The sequence below is a fragment of the Squalius cephalus genome (assembly GCF_949319135.1).
Source record: "Squalius cephalus genome assembly, chromosome: 17".
NCBI classification, from domain to species: Eukaryota; Metazoa; Chordata; class Actinopteri; order Cypriniformes; family Leuciscidae; genus Squalius; species Squalius cephalus.
In genome coordinates, this window is record NC_137138.1 from 9,720,466 (window position 1) to 9,743,356 (window position 22,891).

The 22,891-nt window shown below is 36.5% G+C and overlaps 1 protein-coding gene across 4 annotated transcripts in view; it reads right to left on the reverse strand.

Annotated features, from left to right (window-relative positions):
• rtknb (rhotekin b) overlaps positions 1-22,891 on the reverse strand; it is a 34,146-nt gene that overhangs the window by 7,615 nt on the left and 3,640 nt on the right. For 3 of the 4 annotated variants that reach the window (XM_079898230.1, XM_079898227.1, XM_079898228.1), the window contains 10 exons: positions 21,716-21,915; positions 21,266-21,321; positions 21,121-21,174; positions 20,916-21,033; positions 20,359-20,601; positions 19,304-19,398; positions 18,990-19,096; positions 18,764-18,892; positions 18,350-18,512; positions 3,264-3,365 (listed from right to left, as the gene is read on the reverse strand). In XM_079898230.1, coding sequence (XP_079754356.1) covers positions 3,264-3,365; positions 18,350-18,512; positions 18,764-18,892; positions 18,990-19,096; positions 19,304-19,398; positions 20,359-20,601; positions 20,916-21,033; positions 21,121-21,174; positions 21,266-21,321; positions 21,716-21,915 — 1,267 coding nt within the window. The remainder of the gene's footprint in view (positions 1-3,263; positions 3,366-18,349; positions 18,513-18,763; positions 18,893-18,989; positions 19,097-19,303; positions 19,399-20,358; positions 20,602-20,915; positions 21,034-21,120; positions 21,175-21,265; positions 21,322-21,715; positions 21,916-22,891) is intronic. The other variant, XM_079898229.1, reaches the window with a different exon arrangement.

The following is a 22,891-nucleotide window of genomic DNA, read 5'->3' on the forward strand; positions in this document are numbered from 1 at the left end:
AGTAATGGCATTAAAAATATAAGTATTACTATGTTTACTATGACAGCCCTAATTATTACATTTTATCATTTAAAGTCACCATGAAATCAAAACGGGAAATTCTTGTTTTATGGAATATTGCAGTGTATATTATAAATGATTTATCCAGGCACTTTTTCTTTTTTTTTAACTCACATGCCTTTTTATCTTTAATCAAAATAATTTCCCCTCCCTCTTGCAGTGAAATCTCTTCTCTTCTCTGATGACATGTTTACAGCTCAGATCAACCAACAGCAAACCACAACCATCCAACAATCCAATCAATTCCAAATGGACAAAATCAAATTTCGCCCCAATACTTTTTCTTGTTCGAGAAGATTTTGATTCAAACGTTCTTTAAAATATTTTGTTTTTTGTTTTGCAGAAGTAAGAAAGTCAAATGGATGTCATATGGGCACTAACATAGGCAGTTAGTGAACACAATATTGACTTTTTTCTATAGTTGTTGTGGATTTAGGCTTTTTTAATCAGTCAACACATCATGCTCCACACGCATTTTTTTCATTTTTCTCTCTCTTGGCTCTTTCTGTTCTGATATGATCTTCACAGAACTACAGTCTAAAGATCCTGCACATAATATGTCATATAAAACAACTTGCATCTCACTTCAATGGCTACATAAGCCAAACAAGCAATAAGAAATGAATAGCCTGACGGTACGTCTGGCTTCGTGCTCTGTTCACCTGTCAGTCAAATTCTGAAAAGGATCTCCACCCTACAAGGTGGGGTGATTGCGGCAAATATGCACTATGCTTAAATTAACATCATAATATGTCTGCTACATTTAAAAGAAAGGTAGTATATGTATTTTCAGGACGTGTGTTATGCATAACAGAAGATTCAATCAAAATGTGCAGCCGCATATTGGTAACATGACCTAGTTTGTCTCCATATGTGTAAAAAGAAAACAAAAAAACACACATCCTGGAATGTAACGTGTAGCAGTTTGGATTTACATTTTAGAGTGAATAATAGCTCTTCAAAATGATTAAATTACATTAATGGCAGAAAGGGAATTAAGTAGTGACAAAAAAAAAAAAAAAAAGAAGAAGAAGCTTTAGGTTAAAATTATACAGTTAGTCAAACAATATCAAACTGTATACAATACATATTTTTGCAGTGGACAATTCTGGTGCATTAAATTATTTTGCAATGGCAATCATTTATTTTAATAATAATACATGTGCTATTAGCCAGCAGTCTCATAAATATTTTTGATATTTGTATGTATTATGTAAAATATGATCCGTTTGATTGTACATATTAACAATATTAATGCAAAATTGAAAATGTGATTTTACCTTTAAATTATATTTGGTTACTGTTTGGTTGAGGATTTTAAATACATTTTTACTTAAACTTTTTTTTTGTATCTAGTAGTCAGCATAGTCAGCAAACTATGTAAAATTATATTACAATGATTTTTTTGCAAATACACTGTATGCCTGCATATTTTTGAAATGATGCTGCTAAAAATGGCTTAATCTTAACATACAGCACTCTCTTTAAAACGCTGTCTTCCTGAAACAATGTCAGCAAACCCAAATATACAGCATGTATTCTGAATGGTAAATATGAGATTTTTTATTTGATATTCGTTTGAAGTCCACATGAAACAGAAGTTGCGATAGTCTATTATTTCCTATTGTGAAACTGAAATTGAGAACATTTTTAGGGCGGGGCTTGATATTGTCCATTGGAAATTGATTGGATGGTTATGGTTTGCTATTGGTCGATCTCATGTGAGTGACAGGTTTTTCGCTGCCCTCGCGCCAGTTATCGCATCATCAGAGAAGAAAAGAGATGTCGCTGCAAGAGGGAAGGGAAGTTATTTTGATACAAGATTATGAGGGCACATAGTTTTTTGTTTTTTTAAATAACTATTGATAAATCATATTATTAGATCAATTGACTGACCCTTAAAACAAAACACTATTTGTACATTTAACTTTCTTACATTTCGCCTCAGAAAAACACATACAACACCATTTATGTAAAGCTAAAAGAGTAACTTAAAGGGTTAGTTCACCCAAAAATAAAAATTGCCATTAATTTCCAAACCTGTAAGACCGTTGTTCATCTTCGGAACACAAATGAAGATATTTTTGATGAAATCCGAGAGTTATCTGACCCCCACCCCCTTAAAGGGTTAGTTCACCCAAAAATGAAAATTCTGTCAGTAATTACTCACCCTCATGTTGTTCCAACCGCGTAAGACCTTCGTTCATCTTCGGAACTCAAATTAAGATATTTTTGATTAAATCTGAGTGTTGGATCACTTCTCCATAGGCTGCTAGGTGACCGAAACTTGCTGGCCCAGAAAAGTTATTAAAGAGATCGTTAATATAGTCCAAGTGACTACAGTGGCTTAATCTTAAGTATATCAAGCGACGAGAATACTTTTTGTGCGCAAAAACAAATAAAAATAACGACTTTATTCCACTATTCATTTCCTTCTCTCTGGGCCTCGTAGTGTTTTTGCGCTGCGCGTCTGTGTTGCACGTCACCACGCATCACACACATGACCAGCTTCGGCCAATTGTGAGCCTACGTGGTGACGTGTAACACAGACGCGCTACGCAAAAACACTACGTGAACCAACTAGAGGCCCAGAGAGAAGGAAATGAATAGTGGAATAAAGTCGTTATTTTTGTTTGTTTTTGCGCACAAAAAGTATTCTCGTCGCTTTATAAACTTAAGATTGAGCCACTGGAGTCACTTGGACTATATTAACAATCTCTTTAATAACTTTTCTGGGCCAGCAAGTTTCGGTCACCTAGCAGCCTATGGAGGAGTGATCCAGCTCTCAGATTTAATCAAAAATATCTTAATTTGTGTTCCGAAGATGAACGAAGGTCTTATGCGGTTGGAACAACATGAGGGTGAGTAATTACTGACAGAATTTTCATTTTTGGGTGAACTAACCCTTTAATGTTATAAAGTGAAGAGAATACTTTTTGTTGCAAAAAAAAAAAGGTCTTATGGGTTTGGAACGACATGAGGATGAGGGTTTTCACCAATCATACATACTTGTATTTTTATTTATTTTTTACCACAGTTTACAGTTACACTGAGCTCTGAAGTTTTTGTTTGTTCATATAAAACAGTGTATTCAAGTATTATATAAGAAGGCTTATTTTCAAAATGTATTGGACGGACAATGTCTTAGAATAAGAGAAAATAAAAAGACTTATTGACTTCTGACATTCCCACAATGCTCTTACCCATTTCATGATACAGGGAGCCTTGTTTTGTCACTGCCACAGTTTTCTTTGCAGACGGTTCCTCTATCTTCATGAGCTCATCACAGCACTGTTTCCACTGACCTACATATAACAGAACAGGCTCTTAGTTATTTAGTTTGAGTGTGAGTGCATAGCTTTAAACGCCCGAGGACTTAATGCAAATAAGGTGTAATTGAAGAAATTGACATACACAGGGCCATAAAACAGAACTTCATTCTCGCACACCATGTAATAAATACCTTGCCTGAAATTGCTGAAGATGCAGACGTTGGCAAGGATGCTTTTTGAGAGGTTCTACATGCTTGTGTCTACATATTTGTGTAAGATATGTTTTGAATTTTAAGCCTTCAGGAACACCCTAAGAACATAAAGCCTTTCGCAATTACATTTCTCGTAACTTCACACCAAACAGACCACATGCTTTCCAAACTGATGACACATAAGCCATTAGACAAGGATATAAAACGGGCAAAAAAAAAAAAAAGAATGCAGAAATTACTTGTTTTGACAAACAATAATAATCTCCTGACATCACTGCGGAGAAACCGAAGCCGACTGGACAGAAACCAGACAGATTAACCGCTTCAACGGTATGTGTCCTTCTCTTCTCAAAACATGGCAACTGTGTGACATCTCTTCATCAATCAGATATAATGTACTATGCAGAACATGCAATGTACCCTTTCCAGTTTATTAAACAAACAATAATCATATTCAGTGTTGTGATTCAGTGCAGAGGAATCCAAGTCTTTTGAACACGAATGTCACAATGTTCCAAAAAATATCTTCTACATTCAAAAAGGCGTTATTATGCACTAGGGGTGAAAAATTGCTCTGTGTCAAATACATTTACAAATGTTACATACATAGTGTGTAAAATATTCAAAAATATGAACTCCAAAACTGTTTCTGCTTATGCAACAGGTAAGGCAATGTGATTTTAAACCCATCTGTACTTTCTTTATTAAAAAATAAATAAAAATCAAATCATCACTTTTTTTAATCATACACAATACTTCAGAAGTTATATAATAAGGCATTTGTTTAATTCTTCTTGTCATCATTTCTGTTGTTTAGCGGAACTGGCGTATGTTAACGAACCCACCCATTTCTATCAACTGCTGTCAGACCAGAACAAAGAAAGTGTTGTTCTCTGTGGCATAATTCTGTGATAGATCTATGTATTGATTTGGAAATACAGGCCAAACTGAGGTGATGCCAGGCTAGATAATACAAAACAAATAGTACAAATGTTTGTGATTTTTTAAATAATGTAAAAAGAATGTAAAAATAATAATTCTACAGTAAAAAAGGAAATTGCTTAACCTTACCATATAGAGTAATAATAATGTATATATATAATATATACTATACTCTAAAATACTGTAAAAAATTTGGTTTTTGGAAGGAGAATTATGAATATCATATAACCCACAGAGAAAATCTGACGATGTACTCACAAAAAAATGTCACATTTTTAGTTTAAAATTATATTAAATAATTGTATGAGTCATCTTATAATGTACAGTGAAAAACATTAAAAGAATGGAATATAGCAGCACAAATAGCTAAATAGGACTAAAATACATTTTCATTTCCGCCACACAAAACAAAAACAAAACAAAAAAACAGGTAATTGCGACTTTATTTCACAATTCTGACTTTATTTCTTGCAATTGCGAGTTTATATCTTGCAATTCAGACAACAATTCCCAGAATTGTAAGTTATAAACTCACAACTGCAAGACATAAAGTCCGAATTGTGATATATAAACACGCAACTGTGAGAAAAAAAGTTTATATCTCATAATATTTGACTAGGATTGTGAGATATAAAATCGCAATTGCGAGGGGGAAAAGGTCAGAATGTGTTAAAAAGTTGCAATTACCTTTTTTATTCCGTGGCGGAAAGACACTTCTATAGTAATCTCAGCAGGCAGTTTTTTTTTTACTGAAATTAAACAGGACTATCGTACTGTGTTTTGGACAACAAAATCTGTATCTTACTAAAAGCTGTTTCTTTATCATGTTACAAAGTGTGTTGAGTAAGCAAACACTGTTAATCAAGCATGACGTTAATGCATTTAGAAAAGTACAGAACTTTGTGTCAGAGATTTCAGTGATGCATTTACTGTAAAAACAGACATATCTGCTATATTAAATTTCACTTATGATTAATTCCAACACTTTTTTTTTAGGAGGGAAAGAGAACTATTTCCTTGTAATGCTTGACATTAAAACTTCCATGTAAAATTGTGTTCTTCCAGTAGTGTTCTATTAAAACCTGTTTTGCCACATCTAATGATGAATTATCTCCGTTGATCACCCATTTTAACACATCCACCCACATCTATCTGTGTTTCTCTTTTGTTCAAGAATATAACTTGATGCAAGGTTGGCTAACTGGCAATAGTTTGTATCTTTCCAAATCGGCATTACTGAAATCATTGTGGGCGAAATGGTATTCGGAATCAAAAGGAAAGTTCAAAAGTGAACATAAGGGTGTCAAATTCATTTGATTTCTTCTGATACAACAGCGACAATCTTAAAATATGACTTTTATATGAATAACCCCATTAAATAATCAATTGTGATGGACAATATTTGAAAAGAATAGACACACTTAATTGCAAAATGGATTGCTATGAAATGATCTAGTTGATTGACAACACTTATATTATAATTCATATAAAACTTAATCTATTTTGTTATATGGAAGTAACACTCCAAATTCTTGATCACTTGTTGTTTGTATTGCACTCTTGTATTTCAAGTGGCCTATGTGTTCAGGAATGTAGGCAAAGCAGTGCTGAACAAGAATGCCATTGTTCTTTGTCTTGCCTAGGTTTTGGTATAAGATAGTTTTGGGGAAGATCTCTTATGAATGCAGTTCCTGAATCAAATTTACATATTGACAGTCAACGAATAATGAATACATTTCATAGCAATCGATTATGCTTGCCCGTTCTTTTCAAATATTGTCCATCACAATTATTTAATGGAATCATTCATTCTTTCTTTCTAAAATAGAGCCTTTTCTCTCTTTTAAGACTTTTGAAAGAGTAATTCATGTTTTTATATCATCAAGCTTAGACTACTGCAACTCACTGAACTGTGGACCAATCTCCAGTTGGTCCAAAATGTATCCGCAAGACTCTTAATGGGCCACTTATATTACTTCTGTGTTATCATTACTATCATTACTGTTACAATGTTTTAATCAACAAGCAGAGTTATAAGGCAATTGCTAATTTTCATTCTATGATCATCATGAGGTAAAAAGTGACCAGACTTTTTGGTTACACTTTATTTCGATTGTCAACTTTAGACATTCTACTAACTATAAGTTACTTTGCAACTACACGTCAACTAACTCTCATCAGAGTATTAGTAGACAGTAGTAGACTTTTAGGTTAGGGTTTGGGTTAGTAGAATAAGTTTACATGTAGTTGCAAAGTTGTCAGTAGAATGTCTGTTGGAGGAGCATCAAAATAATGTGTTAGCTGATATTAAGCAGACAATCTACTAGGCAAGGCAAGGCAAGGCAAGTTTATTTATATAGCACATTTCATACACAATGGCAATTCAAAGTGCTTTACATGGAAGAAATTAAAATAATAAAAGAAATAAGAATAATTAAAACAGTTTAGAAAAATAAAATAAAATACAGTACAAACAGTCGGACGAACATCGGCACAGTGCTCATTCAGTAAATGCACAGCTAAACAGAAGTGTTTTGAGTCTGGATTTGAATGTGACTACTGTAGGAGCACGTCTGATTTCCTCTGGAAGCTGGTTCCAGTTGCGGCTGGCATAATAGCTAAAAGCGGACTCGCCATGCTTAGAGTGAACCCTTGGTATTTCTAGCTGATATGATCCTAGTGATCTGAGTGATCTGTTGGGTTTATATTCAGTGAGCATATCTGCAATGTATTGAGGTCCTAGGCCATTGAATGATTTATATACCAGTAATAATACTTTAAAACCAATCCTAAATTTAACTGGGAGCCAGTGTAAAGACCTGAGGACTGGTGTGATGTGTTCATGTTTTCTGGTTCTGCTCAGAATCCTGGCGGCAGCGTTCTGTATGAGCTGCAACTGTCTTATGGTCTTTTTGGGAAGGCCAGTGAGGTGTCCATTACAATAATCCACCCTGCTGGTGATGAAAGCATGCACAAGTTTCTCTAAGTCTTGTCTGGAAACAAAGCATCTAATTCTTGCAATATTTTTCAGATGATAGTATGCTGATTTAGTTATTGCTTTGACATGACTACTGAAACTAAGGTCTGACTCTAGGGACACACCGAGATTCCTTACTTGATTTTTAGTTGTTTGACCCCTAGAGTGAAGGTATGCGTTCACCTTGAGAACTTCATCTTTGTTTCCAAACGCAATGACTTCAGTTTTGTCTTTGTTTAACTGAAGAAAGTTTTGACACATCCAACTGTTGACTTCATCAATGCATTGGCACAGGGAGTCAATGGGGCTGTAATCGTTAGGCGATAGGGCTAAGTAGATCTGTGTGTCGTCTGCATATGTGGTAAGCAATTTGGTTCTTTCTCAATATTTGGCTCATTGGGAGCATATACAGGTTGAACAGGAGTGGTGCAAGAATTGAGCCTTGAGGTACTCCGCATGTCATGGATGTCCACTCAGACTTATGGTCACCTATACTCACATAATAACCTCTCCCATCTAAGTATGACCTGAACCATTTTAGGACTATCCCAGAAAGCCCCACCCAGTTTTCCAGCCTGTCAAGAAGTATGTTATGATCAACAGTGTCAAATGCAGCACTGAGGTTGAGTAGTACCAGCACTGATAATTTGCCTGAATCAGTATTTAAGCGAATATCGTTTATTATCTTTATGAGCGCTGTCTCTGTGCTGTGGTGCGGTCGGAAACCAGATTGAAAATTGTCAAAGTATCCATTCAAGCTCAAGAATTTGTTCAGCTGATTGAAGACAACTTTTTCAATGATCTTGCCTATGAAAGGAAGATTTGAGATCGGTCTATAGTTGCTTAATATGGTCTTATCCAGATTGTTCTTTTTCAGGAGGGGCTTGACAACTGTAGTTTTCAGGGAGTTTGGAAAACTCCCAGAGAGAAGTGAGACATTTACCACTTCTAGGAGATCTGCTTCTAAACTGTTTAACACACTTTTGAAAAATGATGTGGGAAGTGTGTCAAGAGCGCAGGTTGATGTTTTAAGGTGCTGTACAGTTTCTTCCAAAATTTTGCCATTAATTTCTTTGAAATCAGACATAGTAACTACTTTCTCAGGTGGTTTGATCTGTCTGACCTCAGTGCAACTCAAGGATGTGCTGCTGATCACCTTTCTGATATTACTGATTTTCTCAGAGAAGAAAGAAGCAAACTCACTACACTTGTTCTCTGAGAGCATTTCACTGGGAATCTGGCTTGGAGGGTTTGTCAGTCTCTCTACAGTAGCAAAAAGAGTGCGTGTGTTGTTTAAATTGCTGTTTATAATATATGAGAAGAAAGTCTGTCTAGCTTTGCCTAGTTCCATATTGAAAGCATGAAGGCTGTCTTTGTAGATGTTATAATGGACTACAAGTTTAGTCTTCCGCCACATGCACTCTGCTTTTCTGCATTGTCTTTTCATATTTTGCACTGCTGTTGAGTTTCTCCAAGGTGCTTTTTGTCTGCCACTCTTCTTCCTGACTTTAACAGGAGCAATATCATCAATTATACCTTTAACTTTTGAGTTAAAAGAATCAAGGAGAAAATCAACAGAGTCTGCAGATATGCTTGGTGTTAAGGATATAGCCTTCATAAATAGTACACTGGTGTTCTCATTTAAGCATCTCTTCTTGACAGACACAGATTTAGCTTCAATGGCAGGAGAGATCAATATATCAAAGAAAATACAGAAATGATCAGACAGTGCTACATCCTTAATAACAATTAATGAAATGTTTAGACCCTTACTGATAAGTAAATCTAGAGTGTGTCCACGATTGTGTGTGGGTCCATGTACATGCTGAGTCAGATCAAAAGTTTTTAAAACAGTTTTGATTTCTTTTGCCATATTGTTTTCTGCATTATCTATGTGAATGTTAAAATCTCCTGCAATGGCAAAACAGTCAAACTCTGAGGTAATTGCTGATAACAGTTCTGTCAAGTCCTCAGCAAAGGCTGGAGAGTATTTTGGAGGCCTGTAAATAATGATAAGTAAAATGCGTGGAGCACCTTTCAACACAATACCCAGATATTCGAAAGAAGGGTAATTCCCAAATGATATTTGCTTACATTGATAGATATCTTTAAAAAGAGCAGCTAGACCCCCACCTCTCTTAACAGCTCTGCAGACACTCATAAAAGTAAAGTTCGGAGGGGCTGTTTCATTGAGGACTGTTGCACTGCAGCTGTCTTCTAGCCAGGTTTCATTTAGAAGCATAAAATCCAGGTTGTTTGTGGTTATTAAATCGTTGACTAGAAGTGATTTATTTTTAAGTGAACGAATGTTTAAAAGTGCTAACTTAACAGTCTTACTTTTTGTCCCCACATCAATCTTACTTTGACGTGTAATAGGCACCAGATTAGTTAAGTTTGCTGCACGGCTATTGAAGGCCTTAGACTTTCTATCTTGTAATAGAACAGCAATAGAGAAAGATACAGGCACACTGGGTTCCCGCTTGTTCTGTAAACATTTGAGAAAGTTACTGTTATCAGAGCGGGGACCCAAAACACATCACTGAGAGCTGGTATCAGTTGTTTTTGGTTCACCTCGAGCAGAAGGAGGATGGTGTGGGCCCTGGCGTTGTGGCAGAGGCCGAAGAGCTCTCACAGGAGGGGGAGGGCGAGCTGGGCCCGCAGGCTTTGGTGCGGGTGGTAATGGTGCCTGTCGTTTTTTGGTTGGTATCTGGGGGCTTGCAGCAAAAGAGTGGGGGCTTACTAGCTCGACTATCTGCTTGAAATTAAGTTTTTGCTCACCAGCCGTTTTCCAAAGTTACTAGCCACTCACTGGCCACAATTTTGACATTGATACCATGGAAAAACTGCCATATAGATATATTTGAATATTATCTCATAATTTGGCAGCAGGTATTTTAGGCTGCTGACACTTTAAGACCTCACGCACAGATGCATTATACACATGCATTTTCTTTCTCAACTATTTATTATTAATCTAGTTATTTTGCTAAATTAAATTATTTGCAGCGAAAAAAGAACTCAATTTAGTACTGAGAGGCGGCTTTACGTGTACGCACTTCACACATTTGGGAATGTGTAAAATGATGTGCAATATGCACAATCCCATGCTGAAATTCAAACCGGAGCAAAGAAAACAAGTGAGTGAGGGGAGGCGGGTTTGTGTGGCAACTCACTCTCAGAGATATGAGAGACGAGAAAGTACAGCTGGTATCGTGTATCTATTCTGCGAAAAATTAGTATTGGTGCAAATTAGCAAATCAGGCATTGCTGAAATATTTTGAAGATAATATGTAAAAAAGAATTCAGGTGATTGTCAAAATTTGTCCGCATACCAGTAGTTGAGTGACACCTGATTTTAGTAGCCACTGGGAAACAAAAATGTACAACGTTCAGTAACATTCCTTGTCAAGTTTAAAACCCTCAAACTACTTTGACAAAGGGAAAATATCTTCACCTTTAGCTGAGGCTTAACAACAGACAAAAGATTTAAACAGGGCATATGACAGGACAAGTCACACTCAAAAAACATATTTTGAAACAAGCATTGCATCAAGTTGGCATAACAAACGTCTGCTAAAAAACTAGAACAAATCCATTCAAACAAATTATTGAAGGGATAGTTTTTTTATCGTTTTTTTTCAGTTATGATACATGAAACAAAACATATATCCATAACATTACAAAAAAAAAAGAAAAAGATAAACAACAACACGCAATTCAGACCTCACTTATATCTGTACTAATCCTTAATATAAAATCTAAAATAAGGAATGTCATTGCAATTAATTTGCAATAAGAGAAGGTAAATGCTCCAGAAAAGATCCCAATTTTTTTCCAAAAGTCTTTCCTAATATTGAAAAGGATTTTCTCAGGGGTGCAATATGAAATGAGTTCATTGATCCACTGTTTTGATGGAGAATGAGTCGATTTCCAGTTCACTAATATATTTTTTTTTCCCGCAGTTCCTGCCAACAGTGTGAAATACTTTTTATGATGAGCGGAGCCTAATAAATCAGTATCCCCTAATATCCAAATTCTAGGATCATTACTAATTGGAATACCTATAATCTTTGACGATATATCAATTATATATTCCCAAAAGTCATTCAAAACAGGACAATTCCAAAGCATATGGAGTAAATCGCCTTCAGACATTATGCAGATATATCAGTACTTAACATGTGAAGTTTCTGAGGTGTATAATATGTTCGATGCAGAATATTAAATTTGATTTGTCTATGTTTGGTAGATATTAAAATAGCCTGCGTTCTTTCCATAACACATTCCTACTCCACCAGATCATTTACATTTAGTCATTTAGCAGATGCTTTTGTCCAAAGAGACTTACAATTTAGGACTAAATTAAGCGAGTCATCGTGAAGAGGCAAAAACAACGCAAGAAGTGCTCAAAATACGAAGTTCAGGCATTGTTCAGAGTAGCATAAGCCCGATAAGGGAGGATTAAAGGAAAAGGAAAGAAATGTTTCTTTCTTATGAGGTTAAGTGCTCACGGAAGAGATGGGTTTTCAGTTGTCTTTTGAATGTTGTCAGGGATTCTGCGTTCCGGATGAGGGTGGGGAGAGCATTCCACCAGCATGGAACCGTGAATGAGAATGTTCTGGAAAGTGATTTTGTGGCTCTCTGTGATGGTACCACGAGACGTCGCTCATTGACTGATCGTAGGCTTCTGGTAGGGATGTAGACTCGACGGAGCGAGTGAAAGTAGGAGGGAGCTGAGCCTGAGATAGATCTGTAAGCAAGCGTCAATGCCTTGAACTTGATGCGAGCAGCGAGTGGTAGCCAGTGCAGAGAGATGAACAGAGGAGTGACGTGGGCCCTTCTCATTGAAGACAAGACGAGCTGCAGCGTTCTGAATCATTTGTAGAGGTTTAGTTGCACATGATGGAAGTCCAGCCAGAAGAGCATCGCAGTAATCAAGCCTAGATATGACCAAGGCCTGGACGAGAAGTTGTGTTGCATGCTCAGTTAGGAAAGGCCTGATCTTCCTGATGTTGTGCAGTGCACAAAAACGAGTAAGTCGCTTTGGAAAATGTCAGTATGGAGGGATGAGTTGATGATGTGTGAGATCATATGTACAGTCAAGATCTCCTTCCCATCACTGCTTCAAGATTAAGTTGTCAAATGGCTTAAAATTATTTGTTAATGTGCTGTATCCTACAGAAGCAATACCTTTTGGGGAGGACACAATCTTGTTAAACATAACATTTTCAAACGGCGACAGTGTTGGAATTTTAGAAAATGTCTGGGGGGTGATCTCTTTGACCCAATGTCTGACTTGCAAATATTTGAAGAAATTATGTTTTGGGATTTTTTATTTCTGAGATAGCAATTCAAAGCTCATTAAAGAGTCATTGGCATACAAGTCTTCCAGTGTCTTTATATCTTTACTTGCCCATGCTTTTAGGGTACTATCAGCAATACCAAAGGGTTATCCAGAAACTTTTTTGCTAATGTCCTCTTTGCCCTGATGGTCAAAATGGGGATTTTCAATTCTTTAGCTATTTTCTTACAGCCACTTTCTATTTTGTGATGCTCAACAATCTTTTGATGCACATCAGTATTATATTCTTTGGTTATACTCATTGTGATGATGGATGATTAAGGGAATTTGGCCTTTGTGTTTCCTCATATTTAAACTCCTGTGAAACAAGAAGTCATAGCCAGGCAATTTCATGTTCCTAGTCAACCTGGTGTGCTAAAAAAAAGGTAAATATTAATGGGAATATACTTCAGAGATATTTTACTTGTAAAAAATTCTAGGGGTGACAATAATTATAAAAAATATTTCCTGTTCTGTGCGCCCTCTCAATTGTCAGAGGAGATCTCTGGGCGCCAAGGATCTCTGGGATAATGTGTTCCAGAAACTAAACCATATTGCATCCCTTGGATTTTTCCGGTAAGTTAACAATACGAATGTTAGATCCCCTGCTTCTGTTCTCCAGGTCTTGCACTTTATCTTTAAGGTAGGAGACCTCCTTCTCCAAGCAACTGACTGTCGAACGAGTGTCTCTCAAGTCATCCTCTGTGGCGCTTACTCTAGCTTCCACCTCGACCATCTGTTCAGATAATGTTGTCATAGAGGTTTCGATACGGGTCAATTTGGACTGAACGTCAATGGTCATCCTGTCAATTTTTTTGCTAATGTCCTCTTTGCTGGCTTTGATCTCCTTTCACAGAGTCTGTAACGATACTTCACCTTCCACATCTTCGGCCATACTGGTCAGCGTTTCGAGGTTGTTAGCTTCGGGAGTGTTGCTAATCGGTCGTGTTTTACTTCCTTTTCAGCGTAAATTGTGTTCTGCCATGAACAATAATGAATTTCCAGATACTTAATAGGCTCAAAATTCTTCCAGTTAGGGAGATTAATGAAGGATTTTTGACAAATAATATAGCTAATCAGAGGAGCTCACTAAAGCATGTCTATCCTCACCGCTTGCATCATGTGCCCCCCCCCCAAAATACATTTTGATATTATTTATCTCATGATACCTCAAGTGTACTGTTATTTTTCTGTGAAACACAAAAGAACAAATTCAGAGGATGCTTTTTCTCATACAATGACAGTTCATCCTGAACTAGTTGTATGGATAAGACTGAAGATTCTTAAAAATATTAAATGTCAACAACAAAAGTCAAATAATAAGCCGAATTTCAATTTCGTTTACTCAGTTTAAGTTCAGCGACAGAACTTGTTGACACTAGTTATTTTTGGTTTATTGTACTTTTTCATGCTCTTGTTCTCCTCCATCAGTTCATCACCCATGAAGAACGATTAGGGAAAAATCCAGTTTGGTAGGTTTTTTATGTCAGTGATGATAACACTTGTCCTTCAAGTGCATCAGTTCCTCATTCCCAAAAAACTGGCCATGCACATGCAAATACAGTAAGAATGCAAACACGTGCAATTACACGTTTACATTTATTCAAGTATAACTTGTTTATCACCCCTAAAAAAAGATCATCAAAACCTCCCTGTTCTACCTTTTATTTCCATTATCATTTTCTCAGGCCAAACTGTTATAAAACTAAAACCATATCTAACTGTCACAGTCACTGTACAGTTGTGGTCAGAATTAATGGCACTCCTGGTAAATATGATCAAAAATGACTGTAAAAAATAAATCTGCATTGTTTATCCTTTTGATCTTTCATTAAAAAATTCTGCAAAAATCTAATCTTTCATTGAAGTAAAATAATTGAAAGTGCGGGGGAAATCACATTATGAAATAAATGTTTTTCTCCAAAACACGTTGGCCACAAATATTGGCACCCTTTTATTAAATACTTTTTGCAATCTCCTTTTGCCAAGATAACAGCTCTGAGTTTTCTCCTATAATGCCTGATGAGTTTGGAGAACACCTGACAAGAGATCAGAGACCATTCCTCCATACAGAATCTCTCCAGATCCTTCAGATTCCCAGATCCAAGTTGGTGCTTCTCCTCTTCAGTTCACCCCACTCATTTTCTATAGGGTTCAGGTCAGGGAACTGGGACGGTCATGGCAGAAGCTTCATTTTGTGCTCATTGACACATTTTTGTGTTGATTTTGAGTTTGTTTTGGATCATTGTCCTGATGGAAGATCCAACCACGGCCCATTATAAGATTTCTAGCAGAAGCCGTCGATTTTTTATCTGTTAATATTTGATAGAATCCACGATGCCATGTATCTGAACAAGAAGTCCAGGACCTCAAGAAGAAAAATATGCCCACAACATTAAAGATCCAACGGTATATTAAATTGTACACATGGGGTACTTTTTATCCTTGTGTTCACCAAACCCACGCAGCGTGTTTGCAGCAAAAAAGCTATTTTTTTAGTTTTATCTGACCACAGAACCCTGTGCCGTTTGAAGTTCCAATAGGGGTTATGCGCAACATACTTCCGGGTTCTACAAAACAGATATAACTACAACGGTCGTCAGCTACTGAGGTAAACACAGCGTAGGAATGGCGACCTTTTATAGCCGGTGTTTACAGGAGCTACCCATTCTATCCATTTCAGATGTACGTCGTATTGCCAAACGGACTTCCAGAGCCCCGAGTACTCCGTTAGATAAAGGATTTAAGTTTTCCGCCTCCTCATTTATTCATGATTATGAAGGTAACTTATGTAAGTTAGTATATGTAGCTTTTGCTAATGGCACCCGATGTACAGTTAGCTAACTATCAGTAAGTTAGTTTAGACTTGTATGCTATCAGTAGTTTAACCTTTTATATTTGCTTGTAGACGATTAAAACAATCAAATGAAGACTGCATTTAATTTTTTTATAATTTTTTTTTTTCTGATACTTAAGCATTCGTGACATTTTAATTAAAACAGAAATAAGAATTGTATTCTAAAAAAGTGAAAAATAAGTTACCTCAGAGATCACCTACCGCTGCAGATGCGTACGGAAGTGCAAACCGGAAATGCTTATACCTGTTTTCCGGTTCGAACGTCGGGCGTTCCGCATAACCCCTATTGTGCCTGACAACTGAATTTGCTGGAGTTTATTTTTGGATGAGCGAGAAGGATTGTTCTTGAAACCCTCCCAAACAACATGTGGGGTAGGCTTCTGACCCCAAGACCTTCAAAACCTTCTTTATTATTGCACTGATGGTCAAAATAGGGATTTTCAATTCTTTAGCTATTTTCTTACAGCCACTTTCTATTTTGTGATGCACAACAATCTTTTGATGCACGTCAGAACAATCTTCTTTGGTTTTCCTCATTGTGATGGATGATTAAGGGGATTTGGCCTTTGTGTTTCCTCATATTTAAACTCCTGTGAAACAAGAAGTCATAGCCAGACAATTTCATGTTCCTAGTCACCCTAGGACCCAAAAACATTTATTTCATAATGTGATTTCCCCCCCACTTTCAATTATTTTACTTAAATGAAAGGTTAGATTTTGGCGAAGTATTTTTATGAAAGATCAAAAGGATAAACAATGCAGATTTATTTTTTACAGCCATTTTTGATCATATTTACCAGGGGTGCCATTAAGCCTGACCACAACTGTATAACAATAAAGGTGTATTGTGTTCAAAGGCACTCTTTGCTCACTTTAGCTCTTTGCTTATTTTGCTAAGGAACTTAAAAAAGGGGTTATGCGAAAAGAAGTCTAGTCTTTCTAGTCTTCACCTTCCCATAAATAAATGCAGATTTCACAATAGAAAAGTCAGGCCTAACTGGTATCAAAAACATGTCGCCAGAGCGCTGCTCAATCAGACTCTAAAACAAGCCTGGATTCCTTTCAAAGTTCAAGGTCACGTGTAAAAATTATTGCTTGTGCAATACCTTTTAAACTTTCACTAATTTTATGCAGTCACTATGGCCCCTCCAGCAAAATTAATACATTTCGAAATGAATCGCTAAATATAAAATTGCCTTACTACGAAGGTAAACTTTATAATCGAGCCTTGCAAACTGAACTTTTGATTGAACTTCCCATAAATACAGAAAATAATTTAGCATTATGCAATTACATAAGACTATATATATACACTAAAAAGTACTAATGGGCCTATGCCTTTCACTCTCATTTCAACATATGAAGGCTGCAGTTCATAAACTGGTCTCATTTTGGGAACGGAAGAGAACAGGCCTGTGATCCCACCTCTGTTTTAGAGTTAGGCCTGTAAGGACTTGACCTCCATCTTTAAAGGGGTCATTGGATGCCCATTTTCCACAAGTTGGTATGATTCTTTAGGGTCTTCATGTAAAGTGTGTAACATACTTTGGTTAAAATTCCTCAAAGGTTGTGTAAAACAACACCCTTTTTACCTCCTCAAAAACAGCTCTGTTCACAGCGACCCGTTTCGGTGCATGTCTCTTTAAAGGAACACGCTGACTTTTTGGGACTTTAGATTATTCACCGTATCCCCCAGAGTTAGATAAGATAATCACTCCACAGAAGTAGCAGTGCTTCGCCTTCTGAGAATATAGTTCCCAGTATGTATACGGTTAGAAGATGGCTGTGTCTCATGTGACCTTGTTATTTGTACATGCTGTGACTATACAAATCACAACATGTAAATAGGAAAATGTTGGTGTTATTTTGTCACTTATTGGGAGCAGTATGCTAGCTGGAGCCATTTACCTCCAGTCTTTGTGCTAAGCTAGGCTAGTGGTGGGTGCGTCAGACAGAGTTATGGCACGCACGGAGATGAAAAGGGTATGTATGGACTTATCTAACTCTGGGGGATACGGTGAATAAGCTAAAGTCCAAAAAAGACGGCGTGTTCCTTTAAATGATAATGAGCAACTGCTCACCCCACACCTCTCTTCAGTGGGGCTTGTCGACACAAGACACGTAAAGTGCTCCCATGGTGGACAGTATACAAATGGCTGAGGGTGGAAATATGCAAATACAGGACAGTCTGTCAGCGGTTATGGGCGGAGCATGAGCAATATGCATCACAAAAAAGGAGTGAATGGATTTTTTTCATTGTATGGTGGTTGTGTCCACACACTGCAAAGACACATTTATATGCAAACACCATATAAAAGTGAATTTTGCATCCGATGACCCCTTTAAGAGTGAGATTATCTGTGCCTGAAGCAAACACTGTGTATCAGAGACAGTGTTGTTTGCATAACATCAACGTGACAAAAAGGAATCTTGTTCCTTTTCCCCTACAATAAGGAAATTTGCATAGTGATGAGGGATAGAGCTTTGATTTTCTTTTCATTATTTCCTTATGGACATACCAGCGGTTGCATGTCAACAAATGTTTACAAAAATAACATATTAATTTATATATATATATATATAGAGAGAGAGAGAGAGATATTTTATTTTGTAGTCATTTTGCAGAACTTATCTTTGCTTTAATATCTTTCTTGCTTTATTATTATTCTAGGAAGCTCTGGTACTTACTCATGTCATAGAAATGCTGCCAGAAGGCTTCCATCCAGCTATGTGTGTCTTCAGGTGTGTGCGTGACAATTGTGTAAGTGGTCTTTTCGCCACACTGGTTGGTTATGGTGATACTCTGAGTATGTAGAGCCGGATCTCTCTCTGTGGCACGCACACGAGTTTCCTAAAGCAAGAATGCACATACTTAGTTTCAAGACCAGGTGTAAACAACAAATTCTGCATTTCATAAGCAGTACCATGTAGTAAACAACTTTCAAAAGCATGTATGCTGTAATACTGGATTGAAAAGCACGTGCAGCACGTTTCACAGCCTTTTCCTGGAATAACTCACATAACATAACATAACTGCTTTGACCTAAATCCCCTCTGTTGACTAAAATATGCCACTACAACTGATGCATTGATAATCCTCACCTTATTAATAGGAATAGTAAACACTAGTGTCTCTAAAGAGTCGGTATCATCTTGCTGCTGGTAACACTTCAAATCAGATCCATTCAGGACCCCGTAGACGTCTCTCCAGTCCTCAGGATCGGTCTCTGACTAGGGTACAAAAATACATGAAAGCTGATTGAATAGGGAATTGGAAAATAATGCTCATTTATTTTTAATTACAATAATAAATGATTTTTTTACATACCCGAATTCTGAGTTTTCCACACATGACATCTTGAGTCATACAGAGAGGCTGAGCCACGAGCTGACAGCACACATTACCATAGAGAGGCAACCAGAACGAAGAGTCCTCTGAAATACAGATGAAAACAGAAAACAAAACAAGAACAGATCAAAAACAACAGATGGATGGATGGATCATTAGAGATCTATTTAGATTTTAATTAACTTTTTTTACAGATCCTAGATTTTCATTGTATTTCGGACTTTTGGACCTCGTTATACGTAAAACACATATTTAATGGGTTCTGTGAACATTAAAATCAAGGGGTTTCTTACCTGTGTCTGATATAGTCAGGTCATGGGTTCGGAAAGATTTCTGTACGTGGCACAGGGTCAGAGATGTATGGGCCAGGAGGTGATATTTAGGGCCCCTGAGGACAAGAGGTGGTACTGAGTTCTGATATTCAGTTCTGATAAAACTGCATTTAGAACATTTAGAACTGACAATAATAATTTTTTTGAGTTGATGTACATAAAACAATCAGAAAAACTTAATTTGAAAATAATCCAACAACACTGTTGTATTTTTTAATGAAGTGAAACCTTATAGGAGACATTTCAAGAAAACATGTCCAGGTCATATATTCAATGAAAAAAGTAAAAGAATTTTCACTTAAAATTCATATATTTTGCATATATTTTACAAAACAATTAATTTATATTTTTGTACATTAAGATGAAAAAAAAAAAAAATTCTATGACAATTAAACAGCTGTCCACCCAAATTGTTAATGGCCCCAGATATTTTAATTTTGAGTTTGTAATTTTCATTAGGGTCAATGATGATTCTGTAATGTAAAAAAAAAAAGAAAGAAAAAAAGACAGTAAAATAAATATAAATATAATGATGTATAATTACAATTAAAATGATTAAATAATAAGAATGAAAAGAGATCAATTATTTTAAGTGGTGCTTTATCCTCATGAAAATAATGTCACAACATTTAATTTTTAATCCAGAGATGTTTTGAAATATGAGAAATGACCCAGACATGTTCTTGGCAGGCTTTATGAGATTCACCCTAAAAATATTTAACTGGTTTCAACATCTTTCTCCATCCATCTCTTTCTTTTTCTCTGCTTTGCTTTTTCGGCACTCGTCTCAGACAGATCGAATGTTAAGAAAATAAAAAGTGAAGGTGTGTCTGTTTGTGACTGACAGTTACTATAGATGCATCTGTTTATGTTTGTAAACTGGTTTTGGCAGATGCAGCCCCTTGTGTGAGACTGTTTCAACATTTAATATTTTTCCAGTGCAATGTATCTGTGTGTACACAGATATGGTATATGAGATATTTCTGTAGGTGATAGCATATATACCGCCACCTCACCGTACAGACAGAGCGGGCAACAGAACCGGTGATTCTCCTCCGGGCGAACTCCCTCCTCCCGAAACGGTTCTACTGCCATGGGAACTACAGGAAGTTGCTGTCTCCAAAGTTGCCATGAACTTCTTACTGGAGGCACTTCCCAGCCGGCTCAGTCTCCGAGTGGAGAAGCCCACACTGAACTCCTCCTCCACACAGCAGCTGTAGAGCTCCATCCGCAGGTCAAAGCCTGGAGGTGCGTCAGTGCTATCAACACAATATATGATGACACAAGAGGATATTTGACTTGAAAGATCATTATTATTTATAAAAAAAAAAAAAAAAAAAAAAATATATATATATATATATATATATATATAATGATTTATTTAACTATTGAGATTTTTTTGTCAGAAATGATTTAAAGGCTACATTAATCAAGCATTATCACTAATAAATATGACATGATGAGATATTGACAATTTAAAGGACATTTTTGACATGAAAAAAAGTGTAAAAAGTCAACAAGTGATCCATTCATTTTGGAGAAATAACAGGAAGTAAAAGGAAACGCATCTCACAATATCACTGGTTCATTGAAACAGATGTCTGTGAGCGTCCTGTCCACTATCACGAGATCTGTGTCGTGAATCTCTGAGCCCACCTGCAGCAGACAGAACACGGCACACTGGTGCAGCTCTGAACAGAAGGACAGGAAGACAGAAAATATGTGCAAAAAAACCAGACAAAAATGACTTTGTGGGCTTATATATTTGTCAAACTCACCTCCTTTGTTTTTGAAATACTCTGAGTCTTTCCACATGAGAGGAATACGAATATCTGAGGATAAGCAAAGAAAAAAAAAATCAAAGTAAATAAATATAGCCTACATATGGTGAGATGTTCCGTTTTTCTCTGTGTGTAAGCCCACCTGAAATGGCTACTTTTCCAGTACAAGGTAATCGCTCAGACCCTCCATCAGATGACCTGAAACCATTCAATCAATGGATCAAAGGCTCTGTTCCAGACATAGGCAACATTTTAACTGCACTTATAGCAAAACAATTACAACAGGTAGGTATCATAATGTTATACTTTTTATTTTATTCTGTTCTTTTATCATTAACATTTATTATTTAAGCCAAAATCGGAAACAGCATAGTATCTATCTATCTATCTATCTATCTATCTATCTATCCATCCATCCATCCATCCATCCATCCATCCATCCATCCATCCATCCATCCATCCATCCATCCATCCATCCATCCATCCATCCATCCATCCATCCATCCATCCATCCATCCATCCAGTCTGTCTGTCCAACTTCACTCCAACTCACTATCCATCAATACCCCAGCCCAAAGACTCAGAGATGTACCTTCGTCCTGCTCTCTGCATAGCCTGGGCTTCCTTCATGCGCTGCAGCTGGGTCATGAGGGCCAGTATGCGGCTGTTGGATGTGAGGAGAGTCTTGGAAGCCTCCAGAGCCTGTTCTCTCTGAGAACATGCAGCTAAAAGCTTACAGGTCCCTTCTCTGATCCTCACCTCCCTCTCGATCTGCCTCTGAACCTCACAGTCCTGCAGATTGATGGAGAAAGAGACAAGAGTAGTCATAACCCAATTAACCCATTAACCCAAACCATTCACTGACCGTCTGATGCATATTAAAGCAAACAAACAAACAAAAATGGCAGATGTTGGCTGATATATCAGTGTTTTTTTTATAGTTTTATGTTTAGGTTTTTAGGTTTTAATGTAAATTTTAGTTTAATTTTTAGTAATTACGTAATCTGCTTTTGTAATTTTATGTATTTAGGTTTAATTGATTTTATTTTTTTTCAGTTTTAGTTTTTATTTATTTCCAGTTTTTTGCTTAATGTTTATATTTTATTTCATGTTTATATCAAGAAATTTTTCATGTATAGGCCTATATATACACACACACACATATATATACACACACACACACACACACACACACACACACACACACACACACACACACACACACACACACACACACATATAGGCCTATACATCGTTAACTATATAACAATAAAAAGTGTATAATACAAAAATAAATATTCATTTAATAATACAAAATAAATAAATGCAGCAAGGAAAAGATTATACTATATGGTCTAGCACCTACTTTATTTTTTTAACTCTTTTTATCTCCGGAAAATCCTCCTCCTAAACTACACGCATACCGACAGCGCTTTCAGTGGGTTTAAGCTTAGATAAGCCATGATCTAAGGCTAAGCCCTGAACCCCAAAAGCATGTCTTTTGTCTCATGTAATTAAGTTCAGTTAAGCTGAAGCAATCTGTATGGATATTTAGCTTTACCTCCAGAAAGTGCAATTCAGGGTTATTCTGAAGTATTTTAAGCCACTTGTATAGATTAGCATGAGATGTGCTGTAAAATGGGGTTAATTTTGTCACATGCCCAGTTTACTCGAATTAACATTTTTTTTGACCAAAAATGAAACTTGTTAGTTGCATTTGAATAAACTGTCAGTTTAAATATAAATAATATTTGTTCCAATTACTTTC